This window comes from Cariama cristata, unplaced genomic scaffold (genome assembly GCF_000690535.1).
Source record: "Cariama cristata isolate BGI_N322 unplaced genomic scaffold, ASM69053v1 scaffold17181, whole genome shotgun sequence".
NCBI classification, from domain to species: domain Eukaryota; kingdom Metazoa; phylum Chordata; class Aves; order Cariamiformes; family Cariamidae; genus Cariama; species Cariama cristata.
The window spans coordinates 21312-41439 of record NW_009601157.1 but is presented as its reverse complement, the minus strand read 5'-3'; the positions used below and the strand labels follow the sequence as shown (position 1 = coordinate 41439).

Here is a 20128-nt window from a genome sequence, read left to right as displayed (position 1 = left end):
CAATTTGTTCCTTCCCAGTTTCCCAGGTCCCACTCTTGTCTGGTCTATATTCAAATGGGATGGTTTATGAGCAGTGCAGTTGCAGACGGGTGGTGTAAGGACCATCCACTTTCATCATGGCACCTGCTTTACATACAGATTTAGCACCTTTTAACAGCTAAATGTCCAATGTCTCTACCAAATGCCATATGGGATTTTTTCATAAGCTTCTGAGATGACAGCATCTGGGTGGTTTTTCAAGGGAGAGCAAAAGATGAGTTTTTGATTAAAAGGTCAGCCCTTGCCAAACTGCATGGCCCTCAGCTTTGACCTTCCAAACATAACACACCAGCATTGAAGGCGCTGAATGACCAGTCTATTTATATGTACTCATTTCCTTGGTTTTGCATTGGCAAACTCTATTTTTCCTTCATGGGTTCTCACAAGCATGGTGAACAAGTTTTGGTTGAAAAAACAAAATCAGGTCTGTGGCTGACAATCGGAGTCTAAAATTTTATCCCAAATAATTATGTTCTGGAAAGTTCCACGCAAGTGAACAGGGATCTTATATAATAAGATGGCTCATGCAAACTCAGTAATTTGCAATCTATCATCTCTAAAATATTGTCAGCCTTCAGAAAGGGAGCGTTTATGTATCGCAATAAAGTAAGTTTATGACTCTGAATAAAGTGAGAGCTCTGCAGTGCCGTGGTCATCGTCACATTAATTTCACCAGACATTTTAAGCATGGAAGTATCCTTCAGGTACAAAACAGAGTGCCCGCTTTGCTGCAAACTGGAAGACTGCAAAATCTAAAAATGTTCTGAAACCACAGAGGAATAAAGCCACTTCTGGAGACTTACTGTGCCGGGCAGCACCCTTGGCGGGGCAGGGTCCCATCTGCCTGCTCTGCAGGCAGTCCGAGCCCCACACCCCATCTTCACTGTGGAGCACCTGGAGGAGGTCACCCCGCTGGGGCTGCAGCTCCTCTGTCCTGGGGGGCTGACGATCGGATATGGCTACCACCTGCAGAGAAGAGGTAAAACCATTCCATTACACCTGGTCTTGGAGGTTAGGTGGTCTTCAAGGTCACGGGAGAGCAACACAGCTCTTGCTCTTCCCACTGCTTTACTGTCATCCGAAGGGGATTTTGTTGGGTGGGGATTTGTGGGGTTCATTTTGTTTGGCTCCTGCCTCCATGCATGAGATGTATAAAAGTATCAGAAAACCATGCAGGGTCTCTCTCTGGGACCCAGCTACTTAGCTGCACTTTTCCGTATTCTCCTCAGAAGACTGAAATATGGTCCTTTTCAAGATCTACTGAATAGGATATGCCTTTGAGACAGCTCAAATTTAATTTCTTATTGCATTATATCTTGGACAATCAGTTAAACTCACGCAATGTGAATTACAAATTCTGTTCCTTCATGGCCTCTCCTGTCTTTTGGACTTATTTACATTTTATACCTGGTAAATGACTACAGAAGATGCAAGGCAGTGAACAATTGTGCTCCTAGAGACTAATTTTCACAAACATTAGCTTGCACAAACAAAACTCAGAGAGCTGTATCTTTGAACATTAGGCACCCTGTACCTCGAACAGAGTCCCTGAAAAACAAGCGTGAACAAAGCCAAGTTTTCTACATTTTTCACGCCTAAGCCATCGCACTCGCGGTGCTGCCACAGGCAACTGGGGAGGCCAGAGCCAATGTGAGCTTAAAAACACAGGGTATAGGCTCCAAGCAGGTGGATCCATCAGGACTGTTATCCAGGGTGGTCCAGAAACAATTTTCTCAAGAGGGTTAAAGTCCCGACAACAGTGAAATAGTGTTTCACACTTTGCTTTTTTTTATTCTTCCTGGAAGACTTGCTACTGTCTTACAGAGAACCAGTGAAACAGGGCAAAGATCCAAACCAGCAAGGAAACAAGACATGTGGCAACTCTTCAAACTGTTTCCTATTAGACTTACTTATGTTGATCTTATGTTGGAAGACCAGGAGAAAAGCTGTTACTCGCATCTAACTGATGACTCATAGTTGCCATCTACATGTTTTATATGTTAATACAGTTATTTTGTCTCAAGACTGAGACCAGCAACTGATCGGTCCTCTATTGGCATAGAAAAAGACTTAATTCCATTTATTGCTCTGCCTTCTGATATACACTCAAGATAAAAACAAGATTGCACTCAAGCATGCCCCCTCACGCAAAACTGTCCATTTTCTTTAAGTAGATTTAAATTCAGTTTGCCATTAATCTGCAATGTTCTGTGTACATGAATTTTTACACAGTTATAAAACCACGTGCAAAAACAGGAAAAAAGAAAAACCCCAGCCTGACCACTTTTTACTCTTTTGACTCCATATACCCTCAGGAGTCTGGAGAAGGCTACATGATCTAGATCTTACTGATCAGTAGGACAAGGAGCAGAAACCACCCAACAGCAGGCAAAAGTACTGCTGGAAAGGGCTGGTGAGGCAACCAAAGCCTAATCCAAGACCTAAGAGGGGCTTTCTCTTAGTCCCGTGCATTTTGGCACACAGCCTAACACAGTCTTTGCTCCGTAAGCTACTTAAAGATGTGCCCAGTGTTAAGTTAAAATCAACGGGACTACTGGTGTCCTTGAAGACAAGCACGTACTAAAGGAGGCTGCGGCTGGGGCCCAGCTCTCCTGACCATGAATCTGGCATTGCTGGACAGAGCCGAGCCTCGGCATCGCTCTGATAATTCAGAAATGAGGGTGATGCTGGCGCTGAGAATCCTCCTGTTGCTGCTTAAGCGGTTGGTGTTGGGTCTCTCCCAGCTGCCCCTGGACCAGCTCCAGGACCTCCCCATCCCTCTGCAGCAGATCCCCACAGGCTGCAGGGTCCTGTGTCCAGGCAGACCCTGACCATCTGAACCTTGTAAACTGCTTACCAGAGACATCACCCCCTCATCATCACAGTGACATTGGTGGAGACATCTGTCTTCATTAGAAATATGATGAGGTTATGGCTGGCAGAGGTCTTTCACGACAGCTCTTGGAGTCTACCTTGTGTGAACCGAGCTCTTCCAGCTTTCAAGGCACACCACAAAGCTCAACTTTTCCCACCAGCTCTGGAAATGTGCTCGGTGCTCTTGGTCACACTCAGTCTTCTTTGGTGTGTGACAGAAAATGTCATCAACCCTCTGCTACTGAGGCATCTGAGGTCGCTTCTTTTGCATGGTCACAGAAAGAGCATTTTTGGTAAGTAGGATGTTGGCTGCAATCATCTCTAATCCTGGAAGTGGCTTATTTGATCAGTGTAAACCATCACAGACTTGAAATTTAACAATCTGACTATGCATTGCAAAGGACGAAATTTAGTTTAGGGAAAGGAAGTAGGATTTTTAAGTCCATTAATAGCAGGAATTATTCAGGCATGTTGGCTCTGTTTTCGAGATTCCTTGTTACGTGCTGCATCAGTGATGCCAAAATGCCTTCAAGCAGCCGAATCTGTATAAATAAGTTACAGCTCCATTTTCCATTACAGCTAGAGACAACAGCGCAACCTCTGTAGCACATCTTCAGCGAACATCTTTCTTTGCAGCATTTGGCTGTAGCACAGTTTTGGAGTTCCTTATCTCCTAATTCAAGATCTCACCGTGACTTTGGCTACCTCACCTATTACTGTAATATGTAAAGACTTATCTAGGTCAGGAAGCTAAACCTGCTGTAGTGCAGTTTTGATCTAAACTGGAGCTGACATGTCTCTAGGGTACCTAGGGTAAGGCAGAAGGATCAGTTGGAAGTCACTTTTCTTTTCTAGATGTGCCAGGACATTTAAATCTGTGTGAATGGCAGAGTCACCCAAACTGTTCAGAATTACTAAACTGCTCTAAAAAACTACAGTTTTTAGAACCTGTAAGTCCCTTGACTGTCTCAGTCTGTTTGCAGGACGCAGATTCTGAATTGAGAGCTCAGCGAAGTCTCTTTTTTGTGGACTTTACTGTGCACTTGAGAGCACTGAGGCCTGGCAGACTCGCTGTTGGAATTAGCTATGTCAAGCAGGGGGCACGAAGGACACCAGAAGGTTGCAGAGCAGCGCAGAGGCTATTCCAACACCCTGCTTCTGGACCCAAAATGTGGGTCAAAATCCCACTGCCAAACCAACAACCAACCATAAAAGGTGACAATTACACATCTAGCTTTTGATAAAACTTTGAAGATTAGAGGGTGAACAATGAAGTGCTTGTTAGTGGAGGAAATGCCAGATTTGTAGATTTAAACTCTTTTTGATGGTCTAATGCCAATATAATTTTTAATGTGGCAGCACTAGCATGCCCAGAGGCATTTGCCATTTTTCTGCAAATTAGCCAGGTATTGGTGTCCAGACAGTTCTACCCAAAGGATGTGGGGGCTAGAAAAGCAAGGGAAGAGGATCTGCTATCACTGGAAATAACTCCTAATAGGGCAACAGGAACAGCAAAGAAACATATTGGTGAAACACTCAATTAAAGAAAAAAGGTGTTTCCCCCTTTCTCTCACCCTGCCACAGTCAGGATCATGCTTTTGGGATGGGTTTCTGAATGTGATGGAAGTTACCACCCAAGATCAGTCATTTGAATGTTAAATCACTTAATGCCACACTGCTTGAGTATTTCTGCTGCTGCTGCTGCAAAAAAAAAAGTCTGGCAGATGTCCACGTTGCTTGCTATTTTTGACTTTTCTGAGGATTAAAGTTGTGCATCCACTGCAATCACCAGAGCAGAAGATTTCATGTTAGCTAAGGAATTTCTACAGCACTGACTGCAGGTGCAGAGGTAAAAGTGAGAAAAAAATTAATAATTCTGCTACTTTTCTGTGGGTCTAGAAATTGGCAATCATGACTTCTTCGCAGGCATGTATATTCCAGTACGCGCAGCTTATTTGAATGCTTGCGCATGAGCCGTGAGCAGCTGCATCGTACTGAAGAAGGGGAACGCGCAATTCTACCAGCTGACTGTGCCAATTGCTTTGGTTTGGGAGCCTGGCTCATTTTCTTAGCTGGAGCTGCAGACCATTCCTCAGGCTTGCTGCTCCCACTGCTAGTATGATGCTGCCTGCATCACGACTAAGGGCCAATCAAAGGACATCTTTAATTGGGGTCAGGAAAGCCCCAAAGGAAAAAAAAATCCCCTAAAAATACAACAACAAAACAGGGACTTTCTTATCTTATTTTCCTAGACCTTTATGAGTATAGTGCTGCTACAGGAGCTGATCCAATCCAAATTAAATATTAGAGGCTTCCATTTAGCAGCAAAAACAATGATCTATCTGCTGAGATTTGGAACATGATAACAGACATAAAGTTGCCCTAGATTTCAATGAGCTAGCTCAAAACTTTCCAGCTGAGTAGTTTTACGAGAAAATTTCTGGTTAGAAATCTGGGTATTTTGTTGGAAAAGTATCTATTTTGCCAAAAAAATGGAGAAATTATCTGACTATTCTGTTTTATTAAGTCAGAATAGTTCACTTTTGGTTTGGACTTTTCTGTATTTTTTTATTACATGGAAAACAACATATACCAAAGGCATAACAAATTAAAAAGGAGTATATCAAAATGGCTTATTTTGAGTGCCACTCTGGCACTCTGACTTTCATCTTCATTTGGAATGAAGAGTCATTTCGAAACCTCAGCCTGAGTTACAGAACAAAAATAAGATTTTCACAATTTTAGAAAATAGTTTCTACCCAAACATGACAGGCACCTTATTGACCCTTCCTGGGGACCACTTCTGGCATCTTGTGAAGTACTGGGATCCTGTGATCCACTTTAATAACCAAGAGAGCAGATGGGAGTGAATGTGGTGAGGTTTTTTCCAGAGCACAGGTAACCGTGATGAGCAGGGGGGACCTACGGCGCTGTGGGGAGAGCAGGGAATCAGGGATACAAAGAGGAGTTTATTTACAATTAAGGATGGCACTGGGAAGTGGGATAGGGCATGGAAAAAGGAAAGGCCACAGAGCAAAATATTTCAACAACGTGCTAGAGAAGACAGGTCTGTAGTGAGAAGAAATGCTTTGGCAGAAGAGTCTCAAAGCTTGTAAAAAGTGCTTTGATATGCACGAGACAAAGAAGCCATCATTCCTGCAAGTCAGAAGGACAATAAAAGGATTGTGGAAGGGGTTGTGAATGGGCCAAGTGGATTTAGGGAGGAAAAACTGGCTCTGAAGACAAGAACCCTCACATCCATGTGTCAGAGTGTCCAAACTTGGAAAACATTTTCTCAGAGCATGACAAATGTTCAGTTATCTGAATTTGGGGGGGTACTTCATCTGCAGGGAGTGGGTAAAGCTCTGGCTGTGCTCTCTGTGCCGAGGCACTGGGGGAGAGTCGTGGACAGGCAAGCATGGCTGGGACCAAGGGACAAGCATCCTCCGCTGGCTCTCTCAGAGCCATCCTTTTGAGTCGATGTGAAGCCCCTTGCTTGGTGTTTTTCTCCCAAATTCCCTGGGGAATGGGATACTGGCTCCTTGATTAACACATAGATATATATTGATGTGATTTCTTTGCTTTTCATTCCTGCCTGTCCCTCTGGCACTATAATTAAGATTTCATGGGTAAGGATTAAGTCTGTGATTACCTCAGCTGGCCCATGTTGATAAGCTGCTATGTTCATTTTGTCTGGCTCTGCACAGCAAAACTATATTTTTTGAAGTTTCAAAGTGCTTCTGTAAATAAACTGTAGCTTTACAGAAACTCCCCTTTCTGTTTCCCATCCCACTCCCTGCATCAGATATGGATGCACTTCTTTGCCCTGAAAGATCTGCTTCCTATTTATCCACGGCATTTTTAAGGATAAGTGTAGCCAACCAGAATTAAATGGAAAAAAAAAAAAGAGAGAGAAAGGGAAATTTTTCTTACACTTTTTGTTAGGATGTGCTGCGTACTTTTGGCTCGTCTTCGGGCAGGACTACATGCTGTGAAAAGAAGAACAGGAACACGGTCACGGTGCAGCAGAGGTGGACAAGATGAGGTTACACATGCCTCTCAAAGTCCTCTGTGGGAATACATTGGGGGCAGGGAGCGGAGGGGGGGAAGAAGCTGGGTTATAAAGATTTCAGCTGAAACAATCCAAAAGAAAGTCCTTTTTATTGTCATCTCAGAGACCATGCTCTAACTGTACAATACAGACATCCATGGGCACAGGGCAATGGCCTTCCCCAAGTTTCCACATCTCTCCAGGAGGAACCAACTTTCTCTTTCCTGAGTTTTGATCTGGCCTTCCACCTGGCAATGTCTCAGGAGGAAGTGAGCTTCTCTTTCCATCCAGTCACCTTCCAACATGACTAGCGTATACATTACCTTTGGAGAGGACTATTACTTTATCTAGATAGGGACTTTTGCAATAGGCTCAAACTCCTTCGTGATGTCATTTCACTTTGACTGCATGATGTCCAAAGCACAACATTTGCATTAAGCCTAGTCTTTTCTTTTCAATCCTCAAAATGACACATTTGGTTCTTTAACTTGGGGCATTTTGCTTAAAGTCTGTTTCTCAATTTTCTTTCTTAGACCCATGAAGACACCAAAGTCGTAGGCAAAACAGAATCACTAGCCACACAAGATGCCAGGACCATAAGCAAAGCTTTTGACTGGCCTGAAGCAACTGGTTTTGGGTGAGGGTTTTTTTTGGACAAAGTGAAGATTGTTTAAACACTTGTTGTTTCAGTTCAACTTGAAACTGGCCTGAAAGACTCTGTGATGCTCCCGGCTCTCCCTCTCATCATATTTTACCCTTTGCTCTTGAAAATTATTACGCTCCCCTGTGTTTGGGCTACAGGAGCTACAGGATTTAGCAGCCAGTGACAGAAACAGGCCTGCAAAAATCTGCCAGATTCGGTGAATTAACTCCAATTCTAAAGGCTGACCCTGAGGGCAAGGCACGTGAATGGGGGTTTCCTATTCAGGCTTCACGTGTAATCCAAAGGCTTTGAAGAGCCAGGAAGGTTTGTTATGGGATGATGGGTGACTCTTACTCTCCAGGTGAACTTTCCTTTGCATTTTTGGCACACATTCAGCTCCAGGAGTTGCAGTGCTTATTGCTTCTATGTATTCATGTTTGCAAAGAGTTTTGAAGCTGTGGAAGCAGCTGGAGGTCATCCAAGGCTGCTCGTTACTGCAGCCAAAATCTTCTCCTCTGATGGCAGGAATAACAAGTGACCAGGCTTTCCAGGGCTCCGATACAAGCAGAGCCAGCAGTGGGACCAAAGTCACTCTTCCTAGACAGCTTGTCTTTATCTAAAAGCCACCTCTTGATACCCCAGTGAGGGTATAAGCACTGAGCATTAGGATCCCACTGGATAGAAATAAAGTTTTTGGCCTATGCTCTGCCCATAGTGGAACAGGAGAGTAACACGGGAGGCGATCAATCTTGTCCAGGCTCCCTGGCAGTGACCCGTTGCAGCGACCCGTTGCAGCGTAGGGTACTGTCACACTGAACTCCTCACAAGTAAGTTATCTCTGCCTGTGTAGCGCCTGAGAGTGTGCTAAGCTGTCAGTTCAATTACCGTCTGTTTTGCATGGCATGATATCCTCAGGGATCCCTACTGCCTTCTCCTGCACAATACTTTTTATATTTTTGAACCATGGCGAGTGTGGGATGAAAACCAGACAAACACAGTGAAGGTGGGGTGTTTTCTAGGAGTGTGTTGTAATTTGTTTTCGAAGCTGCTGCAATCACCTTTGCTTCTGGCATGTCATTGTGCGAGGACTAAACTAATTGCTCACAAGCAAAACATTCAAATGCAGAAAAGCTTAGTGATGGAAGGACTTCTTGTCTCTGATATTTTCCCTGTTTTACTGGACAGTGTGAGGAGCATAGTTTATATAGATTTCTACCAGAAGCAAGTACTTCCTTCTACAAGAAACAAGTATTTGAAATAATAAGCAGGCTGTTATTGGCACCCAGGCTGGTGCACAAGGGACAACACAGAAATGTGCCTAATGGTAATAAATTTGCATATTTTCAGAGTATGTATAATCCACAGTCTGCCAGAGCGAGTGGCTTACAGGGGCTGAAGAAAGGCAAGGCATGAAAGGGAAGTCACAGCACCAGCAAACATGCGATCACTTGAATAGCCATTGAAAGAAGAGTGAATCAGGGAGGTAGCCAGAAGTGACCCACTTGTGCAGGAATACAATGGCAGCAATGCAAACAGTGGAGCTGCAGGGCTCTCCCTGCAAACGTGATTTTTTCTGCAGGGAGTGGGAGCAGGAAGGGAAGAAGGAATCCTTGCAGATGACGTTTCTGGATTTGCCTGCAAAATGATGTTTGTATGTACAGCCCAGTTTTCGGGCCACAAAAACAATTACAGTGCTGGTTCACTTTGTTATTTCCACTTCTATTCTGAAATGAAGCAGCTGAGAGCTCACGCTCACAGCTTGCAAGTAAAGATTTGATCTGGCCCCACAATTTGTTTCCCCTGCTTTTACCTGCTTTCTTGTTGCTGAAACATGCAGCCATTGAGTTTAAACTAATATGTTCAATCAAATGCAGACTGGGCTTTGTCCGGTTCTTACTCTTCATTACAAGCAATTAATGTTAATCATGCATTCATTTCCAGGGCATGGCTTCGGAAACGTTCCACTTATTGAGCCATCAGACTTAAATTCAACATTCATGCAGTTCACCCACTTCATCTGAGCTGCTAACTGCTCACAGAACTTCATTTTCTTTTCTATCACACAGAATAGCCATGCAGTTGCAAGCTGTCACTTTAGCAATTACCTCATAGGTACATCAACACTGATTCCAGATCTCCCAGTTTTGCCAGCGCAAAGATTTTACACATCCACAGTCTGGGAGCACCTGCACAGATCAGCTCCATAAAGCAGCAGCTAGCGCTGGACTGCAGGCAGAGCTTGGCATGGCACGGCAGAACAGATGAGCTGCTCCCTTCAAAGATTTCCCTGATGCTAACTACCCCAACCATCTAAACGACAACACTGTAACAGTCATTACAGTTTTGATGTACTCACATTTGGATGAAATCACAGTGGTGAAAACTTCTAAATTTTCATCGCTGCAGCTGTAAATCTGGTGCATTTTCCACCTCTCCCTACCGACTGCCTTTCAGCTTCATGCAACCGCCCTGAACTTCTGGTAAATAGGTTTCACTAATCCAATCTGGCTCTGTGATCATTGTCCAGATCTACAAAGGACAGACTGATGCTGTGATCTCATCTCATTCCATATTCTTCATTGCAACATTTTCTGCTCCCATCTGCCTTTCTATGAATGCTATTAATGCAAAGATTTAATTTAGCTGTTACTTAAGCCTCTGCTCATACAGCAGCATTTTATTTTACATCTCCTTTTACCAGTTTGGAGAATCCTCTGTGATAAATTGCTAATAATTAAACCCTGTTCTGTGCAGGCAAGGTATAGACAAATAAATGTTTACAGAAGCACTGCAAGGATTTTTAAAATAAGTTGGGTTAATACTTTGCATACTTCAACATGTTTATCGTAAAAATTTGCTCCTCCCATATAATGATGAGCTGATCCTAGGTGGATCAAGAAAAGCGTTTTGTGCTTTACCTTTTAAGTTCATGAACTAGTACCTGAATCCTGGGCACTTCAGTGTAAAATTTCAAATGCAGATGATGAAAGAAGGGCACGTCAGGGAGATGTACGTAGGTCTGTATGGCCCCAGCACTTCAGTGGTTGCAGAAGGAGGGCAGGTGGCTCAGTCATAGATGGGTTCCTACATGACTTTATGGTTCTGGGACCTAATTCCATATTTATGCACTTCAATAAAGGGTCTTCTTACCAAAGTTTTTCATTCTTTAATGCTCCCATCAGAAATTGTTCCTTTCCACATCTATGAAAACCAGACCCCTCAACTTCTCATGACTTACTGCTGCCATGGACACCTGAGATATAGAAAATTTTGGATTGCAAGCTCCAGCAACTGAGGTAGCAGAAACACTTTCAAGTGTGAATAATGATATTAAGTTATAACAGTCTAATGAATAGCCTTCATTACTAGCACGTGTGTGTAATTAACACAGAAACTAGTGCTGTCTTCTCCTGTAGATGTCTGCCATCAACAGTCCCAGATGGAAAGTGCCAGTGAACATGGGGTGTCACTGTCATATTCCTGTAATGCTTCTTATTCGAAATAGTAAGTATTGGTCAAATACACATCCCGAGCCTGGAAGCATTTTGGTTGAGCGGAAGGTGTCACTGTTTGAAGAAAGAAACGAGTGAGGAGAAGCTGGTATCACTTGTCACCTCCCAAGGCAGCCCTCCCCATTGTGGGGCTGGGGGCATTGTCCCAGGAAACTGTGCTGTATTTGAAACAGGCAGTGGGACGGCAGTCTAATCAAGCAAAAGTTCAATTAGTTTTTGATTTATTGCGCCACATGTTCTGCTTGTATGACTGATGTCATTAACATCAGGCTTGGCTGGCGTGTTCATCTGTCCCTGCCTGGCTCCCTCTGAAGGCACACACACTCAACAGATGGGGAGTTGCACGGGCGCGAATGCAATTGTTTATTCCCCTATTGTTCCTGTGTCAAGCAATCAAACCCAATCCATTAACCACTGAGAAAAAGATCAGCGCACCCTCCATTCAGCAGTCAATGGAGCAGAGGTGGTTATGCAGGGAGGCTTTAAAGCTTTCAAAAGGATAAAAAAAAAATAAAATGAAGAGCAACACTGAACAGTTGACCCCACCCCCCCAAAAAAGCTATAATAAATCTAACCCACCCTGTACTTCATCTTTGGATATTGAGAGTCCTATGAGAAGAGGCACTTTTGGATCTGAGTCATTGTTTTTGTAATTATAGATATGACCTAAAGCTATTTTTAAATCATAGCTAGGGTTTAACATCAGAACAAATATTTGGTGTTACATCACATGGAGGGGTGGTGGGGATGTGGAAACTGAAGCGAGACTCAAGAGCTGGTTACCAGCTGGCATTCACTGTGTTACAGGGTAGGTTTTGAGCAGGTAGGCTTGGAACACCTATCTTTACAAGGCACGTGATGCTCTGAGGATGAGTCGCTCTGTGCAGAGAGCTCTCGCATCACTTCCAGACAGAAAATGAGGGCTCAGGAAGGCCAATATAATATATCTCATCTGGGATCCTCATCTGGGAATGAATTTTCCCCTGTTCATGAAAGGGAGTTCACAGTTTCATTTTTCCCAGATCTTAATGGGTAGTTGAGCACTATGAAAGCCTAGGGTTTTGCAGGAAATCTTAATGTGGCTTCAAGAGAAGGACTGCACAAATTAGGCTACTTTTTTTCTAGCTGCCTGTGAGTTATTTTGGACAAATGTCTTGGTTTATCTAGTTACAAAATAGGTGTGATAATACCTGTCAAGGAAGTGTACTACAAAGCTCAACTGCATGCAACCTGCTGAAGAAGAGCAGGCAGTAATTTTAGACTTGAGGAAGATACTCTTCACGATGGCCAACCTAGGAGCTGCTTGCAGAGCCACATCAGATGATTTCACATGGTTATCACCCTCCGGCTCCCTACTGACTCAGCAAGAGTCCAGTCTGTGGCGGGAGCAGGAAACCAAACAGTTATTGATTCTATGAATCATTTTTTGTTCCCCAAATGACATAAAATATTGAGAAACTAGGCTCAAATTTTTTCCTCACTGATAAACACAATTAATAAGCCATTAATTTAATTCACATGGTGTCACTGCAGCCATGAGAAGACTCAAAAAAGTTTTTGCACCGGGATATATCTTTGACCGAAGGCTCCCACGTGAACGTGTGGAATCCAAATTCCTCACTGTGGGCTGTGATATAAGCTGTTTACCAAATACCTGAACTTCCAGTGTTGTCAGTAAAGGATCAAAACATTTGTTGGTGCAAGAACTTGGTGACCAAAAGTGAATGGGGACAACTGAGAAGGAGGAGGAGGAGAACTCAGGATGCAAGAACAGACTGGTGTCTGACAAAACATCCATCTAACCTGATCTGCAGGTCTGGGACAGGGAAGGTATTTGATTTTGGGGAACGTGGGCAAAAAGAAGGGAAAGGTGGAAAAGCAGAAGACACGTATGCTGAGGTTGAGGGAAAAACAACTGGTGAAAACAGCAGAAGGCTCAGCAAACCTTGTCAACATGGCAGAAAATTCCATAAACTGGTGAAATGTCCCTCTGGGGAGGTGGCAAGGGTGCTTTTCCCATGGGCTGGATCATTTGGAAGAAACAAGTGTAGACACGTCCTGTTTACCAAGTATGGCAGAGATGGTAAGCTTAAAAGGAATCAAATAGAAAAAAAAAATAATTATGGTTACAAAAACCTTAACTAGAACTTTGAGTGATTTAAGCTAAGTATCAGAAACCTCTAGACCTTATTGATCCTAGCTTTTGGAAACAAATGAATGCTTTTCCAGCGCAGCATTCTTCCACTGAAGCCAGTGGGAAGCATCCTGGTACTCTCAGCATGTTCAAGGGATATTGCCAAGGGATTCCCTGGCCCGCAGAGGATAGAGCTCTTCCCAAGGCAGGTCTCTAGCTTTTCCCTGGATCTTGTACTCTGTTGCGTAAGAGGAGAATCTAATCCATACTGAGCCACTTGAGCCTATTTCTTACCGTTAGCTGGGCAATATGATAAGGATAAACTCCAGGTATTTTTGGAACAGGATTGTGAACCAGAGGTATGCACAGTTAACCATTTAAAAATAAGATGGGATAAAACTGCACATGCATGCTGCAGACATTTACTCTAAAACACTTCTGCATGATGCAATGCAAGCGGCAATTTTCGTGCAAGGAAAATTGCTTTGTTTCATTTTAAGGCCACAGAATTGCAACTGCCAATGACTGAAAAGGAAAACCAACAAAAAAAGTAAAATATAAAGTGAGCTTCTCACACATAATCTGTTATTTTTTCTCTAAATGAAAGGAAGACAGATACACTGTCAACAACTTCACCTCATACTTACAGCAGTCTGCAAAACCAGTTCAAAATTAAAGTAGCACTGCACAGCTGAAAGGTCTGTGAACAAGTGAAGAATTTTCCAAAGTAACATTTGAATTTGCATCTGGCTGGAAGCTGCTGTAACAGATTTTACCCAAATGGGAATAAGATCGAGGCATTTTAAAAAACATTCTGCACTTTAAATCTATTATAGGGGACCAGGAGAGAGGGATGCAAGAGTTGTGCAGTTTGAAAGGGCTAGTGCAGAGGCTCCTCTGCTAGTCAGGAAAGGAAATACCAGCCAGACCTGGCAGCCAGGCTGAAAGCAACCCCCCAGTAGTTACTGAAAGATACTGCAGGATCCTGACGGGAAAAACACCCAAGCCTGGCTGGCACTTCTTAAAAAAGTTACATACAGATAACTGAACATTCCCAAATTTGCCCTAAGCTTATAGAACACACTTGAGCAAGTCCATACAATGATTAGCGAGAAACTCAATGCCCAGCACTGCAAGGTTCAAGTCCCGCAGAGCTTGTGCCAGCAGCAGAGATTGCACTAAGCCAGCATTAAAGCTAGGGCCAGGCTAAGCACGTGAAGGCTTAACAAGCTTTCACATACTGGTCATGTACTGGTAATCCACAGGAAGCATTAAAAATGTCAACAAAAGAGTGGTATGTCCAAACTGGGCTGTGACAGCAATAGCATATTAAGATGCCGAACTCTAATGACATTTGTCCTTGATTTATTAATTTTTCAAGCTAATTGATCAATGAGGTCTTTATTCCCCTGAGAAAGCATGATAATTTTTGGATGGGGCTTTGTCACTCCCGATTTTTTCCTTTAAAACATTTTAAGATTATTTTGACTATTGGTTTCTGACACAAACATAACCATTTTTGGACAAACAAGCACATTAATTAAAACTTGTCCTGTGGTTCCTGGATTTGTACAGCGATAGCCCTCTTGCTGCACCTGCATACTACGTCTCACACCATACGGAAGAAAATCTACTGCTTGGGTAACCAGGCACAAACTACTTAGGATTTCTCCCATGGATAAGTCTAAAGAATGAGGCAACCTGAACTGTCACCTTGCTTGTCTCTGGTGTGTCCTCACACAGCCGTCAAGCTCCTTTTGCCGCATGCAACACATGTGCTCTGCGGGATGAAGGTCTTTGGAGGGTATCAGATGGCATTGCCTCCTCTGCTTAAGTTCTGTGTGAAAATGAGATTAAAATTAAAACAAGGACCATCATTATTGGCACTCAGAGCCCCCAGTGTTAGAAACTTAATAGGAAACAGGAGAAGCTGCATTAAGGGCATAGAAGCAGGATCAAATTCATGAGTCCCCTTTTGATCCAGATTTAAGTTACGGTGCCTGCGTGAAGCAGCAAGATAGCACAGGAGATGGCACTGCAACAGAGGAGGTTTTAGAACAAAGTGGGAGCACCAGTATGGAATTGCTGTGTCTTTGAAATGTGAGACTTTTCACACAATCACAGAATCACAGAATCGATTTGGCTGGAAGAGACCTCTGGGATCACTGAGTCCAACCTCTGCCCCAACACCACCGTGTCAGCTAGACCATGGCACTAAGTGCCACCTCCAGTCTTTTCTTAAACACCCCCAGGGATGGGGACTCCACCACCTCCCTGGGCAGCCCATCCCAATGCCTAACCACCCTTTCTGTGAAGAAATGCCTCCTCGTTTCTAGCCTGAACTTCCCCTTGCGCAGTTACTATTTTGAAGTAGCTTTTCTGCAACAAATACGTTAAATGACCATAGATCATATGGCTATGAGTCTGGAGGGGGCAGCTGGGGAGGGCTGCCTCTGATGCCAATTATCCTAACAAGGTTTTTGGAGAGATGAAACGAGCTATCTGGTCTCCCTGCTGGTTTGGTCTTTGGGCTCTCTACTCATGCTGCCAGGAGTGTCAAAGATCTGCTGCTGTAAGTACCTGACTTGTTTGTAGGAATCTGATTAAAGTAGATCACCTCAGATAACAAGAGGAATTAATGCTGCAAATACATAGGAGAGGATTGTCGAGCTCATAAGCTACATAGAGGTCAGTCCTTTGCAAGTCACGCAGCCTCTGAGATCTTTGGTTTTCGCAGAACTGATGATCTTTACTTGTTTTCCTCTGTCCTGTTAGCCTTTACACTTAAACACCTACCTTTGTGAATTCAGTTCTAGTTGTGATTTGTTCAGTTGCTCTGTCCACTACAAGGAAAGCAGCGTACAGAGGTAAGCCTGGGAGAGAGAAAACCAAAAGGGAACAGGAAAGAGTTTTCAGGGGCTTTGCAATAGACATGGCACGTTCTCCTTAATAACTACATTGTTTTAGTTTCTACATCCTTCAGGTTTTGACAATGTTTTGTAAAATGCATATTCTCATCTTAGATATTCCCCTGAAGTCTGACGTTTCTATATCCTCTCAACTTGGTCAGCCAAAAAGAGGTAGACTTGCAGATCCTAGCTCTCCAACATTTTATACTCTCTAGCATGTAACCACATTATATATTCAGGCTCAATGTCTCAGCTATAAGCAACTGTATGCATATATATATGCACACACATCAGGTTTTTTTACCAATGCCTTGTTTGCTATGCACATGCAGACATCTCCAGTGAAGGACGGACATGGTTAGGCCATTAGCACCCATCCGCTGACCCTGCACTGCTTTTCTTCAGCAGGTTGACATTTTTAGCTCGGCTCTGTTGGGTAGATCCCTGAACTGCACTTTACAGTTGGTGACATTATAATTTCTGACATGAGAAGTCACAAATGGTTACTTTACTATCAAAATCTGCCCTTAGCTCTGTGCTTAGTTTTACCAACAGAATAGTCCGAATTTTAAGACTTCCGTTTAAAATACAAATACGGTAGGTATGAAGTGCATCAGCTGGACCATACCAAGAACTAAACTTGGGAGATGGCTACACAAAAGCTGTGGGATGTGCTATTCTGGGATGTCCCAACTGCCAGAAACACCAAGTGGTGCCACTGCGAGTGTGTCTGAATGGGGACCCACGTGCTCCAAGAGTGGGAGCAGAGCCTGCAGCCCTCCAGGAGGGAAGACCGGAGGTGCCACCACTCACAGCACAGCCCTGACACGGCTTCAACCCTTCCTGGCTTGGAAAGATGAGCCTGGAGAAGGACTGATCCGCTGAAACGAGTGTTACAGAGGCTCTGAGGTTTTAGTAGTGCAAGGCAAATGCAATTCAGGCTCTGTTCATGTTAATTCCCATTTCTTGCTGCTCAGATAAGCACATAGTGACAGCTTTCATGAGGCAGCGACCTGTCCATTGGAAAATGGATTATGACCACCAACTCTTGCATGTAAACTATTAAGCAATCATCTAACGGTCACTAGAGAGATCACAGGTCTGTGCTGGTGACCCAGGGTGAAATTACTTTCCTTGTCTGTCTGACTCCCCGAAGCTTTCAGACCCCTGATCAGGACAGGGGGGAGGTTCTGATCTAAATGGCCATTAATCTTCCTTAAGGTGAAAAGGTCAGAAGAGCAAGTTATTCAATGTTAACTGGTTTTTTATGCCAGTAAAAAAGCTTCTTTATTTCCAATGCGCTCTCAAACTATACAGCAGCACTTAAAACACCCAAACTTTCAGTGATTTTTTGAAAGTGCTGTCAGCTTTTAGACAGATGACAAAGTCCACACACAGTGTCAGCCCCCCACAGCTGTGTCCATAGCCATACCAACAATGCCACACAATGGTGTCCTTAAATCCCATAAAGGCAAGCGACAATGCCACAGAATGAAGTGATAACGTATTGGAGTTGCTGACAATCAGTCTTTAACATGTGTTATCCATTTGACTGCAGGTGTAAATCAGCATTTCAATGTCAAGTTGCTAATTTAAGGCTGTATGGTCAAACATCCAAATAGCAAAAGCACAAGGGTACTGTTAAAGTAGGTGAAAGTCACAGCAAGTCAGGGAACACAGAGGAAAAGTTCCACCAGTGTTTGTGCTATGATATATATATTTCATGATACAGCAGCAATAGATTACATTAAACCTTTAATGGGAGCTTAGACTCCAGTGTGGGCACAGCCATCACTCTGTAGCTTCTCAGTTGACTTTGGCGGTGTACATGCTGCCAGCAGACACAGCCGCAGAACCAAGCTCTGTGGCTCTACGGCGTGACATGAATTAATGCAGCTCTCCAAAGGATACATGTCACATTGCCTTTGCTTTCACTTAACTGTGCGTTAATTTTCCCCCTTTAATTGCTGTGTTCAGAGAAATAAGGAAAATATCTGCTGCCATTTGTTGTACTTACAGTTCTCTGAAAAGCAAGTACATGTAATTTTTCAAAAGAAACCAAAGACTGTAAGTATTTTTTCCATCCCCTCTCTTATTACTAGGAAAGTAGTTAACTTAAGACCCTGATTAACATTCCATTGAGCTGTGTCAAATGGTTCTTCCTCTTATTGTTATTATTTGGCTGTACAACGTTTTCTACCAACTCACTCGTGGCAGCTGTTTCAGTACAATGGGGAAGGAAGAAAATGAATGGCATTTTAGTGGGTTATTTAATGGGAGCCTAGAACTGGCAAAATACAAAACTGCACTCAGAAATGTTGCATCTAAGGGAACTGCAGCCTTCCTAATGATCGCCCAGGTTTTGGGGTTCTTTTTGTCTCAGTTTGACCAAGAAATTCAGAGCAACAGTAGAAGCCTCTGCTTATTCTCACAGACAGCTACATATAAAAAACATGCAATAAACATTTTGTAACAAACTGAGATTGAGTGACTTCTCATATGTACACTGCAGGTAAGTACAAAGGTAACTGCCTGCAGAAAAAAACACATGCGCAGAGCTGAGACCTCTGCAAATTCAGGCACTGACAGTCCCACCACACCATCGTTCAAAGAGGAACCTCTTCTTCTGCAGGTGTCCTGGTGATGAGTCAAAGATGGAGAACCAGGTTTTAGGGCAGGGCTAGCAGGGGTGGGTAGGTGTGGAAGACCCTCTCCTCACTGCCCAGGGCTGACACTGCGGCAGACAAGCAGTCTGTGTACTGCTGTGTGAGCTACAGCTCCTGGACAGAGCAGGAAAAGTCACATCACTTTCTGCATTCACTAGCTGGTGTTCAAATTTAAATTAGGCTCCTTTTTATTTAGGAAACACACAGGGATGGCCTGAGGACAAATGCAGACCATATCTTGAGGCCTTCTGCTGCACTGCATCAGGTTGCCCTTGTCCCTTCTGCACAGACATGCTTAATGCAGCGACGGACTTATGAAGTTGGAGCTGTTGAACCCAAGGCATACTGCACATGTCCCGGAGCACTGTGAGGCTTAAGCAGATTTACTCGGGGGTTATGGAAAGCGCCTTGACATAGCTTGGCTGTGTCTCTTAATCATCACTCTTCCTCATCCATTTTTTGGGTCTCAAAGGGATGGAAAGCCAACCACAAGACAGAAGATTGGCACATTGCCTTAAAGTGGACGGTGCAACGAGGAATGAGCATACACACTAATCTACCTGTGGTTTCTTCCAAGTTTATTCACACAGGATGACGGTGAGAGTTTTTGCAGATTTAGGCACATCGGTTACATGTTTTTTTGCTTCATTCTCTTTTTGCTTTAACTGCTGGGAAAATCAGTGCTGGAATGGGAACAGGCAAGGGAAAAGAGGGGGCCAGACAAACTATCATACCAGCTACCCTCATTTCTCTTGATGCCAAGCAGCAACGCTGCAAGCTCCCAGCACCTTGTGAGGGGAGTGGGCTTTCCATTTTGTACTCCAGCTAAAACTACACCCGCTAGTAAACTATTTTCACCAGCACTACACGTGCACTTGTTCACACTTGCTCCTCAGAGTTAATATTCTCACTGCAGATGGATTGAGTGAGTAATCAGATGGGCCAGGATTCAGTTTGTGTTTGCCTGCACACAACACAGAGAATAGAGGACTAGGGGAGAGAAGTAGCAGATCGGCATCCACAGCAAGAATCATGATCGTGGTAACTCCTACTCCAATAGGAGTCCCTAAAGCCTCTTCAAACCATTCTTCTGTCATGACCGACTAGCTGCCATTTATGCTTACTTAAAATCTATTTAAAACTCATGGTCTAAACTGGTTCTTCCTTATATAAAGACTAACAAATCCTTTCATATAGTTACAGCTGTTCAAGGCAGAAAGTAAGTCTTTGACTCCACAAGGAAAAGGAAGGACTCCATCAAGACTCAAGTACGACACCCAAGGACAGATAGTGTTGTCAT

General features: G+C 43.6%; 1 protein-coding gene across 1 annotated transcript in view; it reads right to left on the bottom strand.

Annotated features, from left to right (window-relative positions):
* Positions 1-10030, bottom strand: part of LOC104169443 (chromosome unknown open reading frame, human C8orf46) — a 16708-nt gene extending 6678 nt beyond the window's left edge. The window contains exons 1-3 of the mRNA XM_009710358.1: positions 9964-10030; positions 6847-6902; positions 843-1005 (exon numbers count right to left, since the gene is read on the bottom strand). Coding sequence (XP_009708660.1) covers positions 843-1005; positions 6847-6902; positions 9964-10030 — 286 coding nt within the window. The remainder of the gene's footprint in view (positions 1-842; positions 1006-6846; positions 6903-9963) is intronic.
* Positions 10031-20128: the final 10098 nt, after the last annotated feature.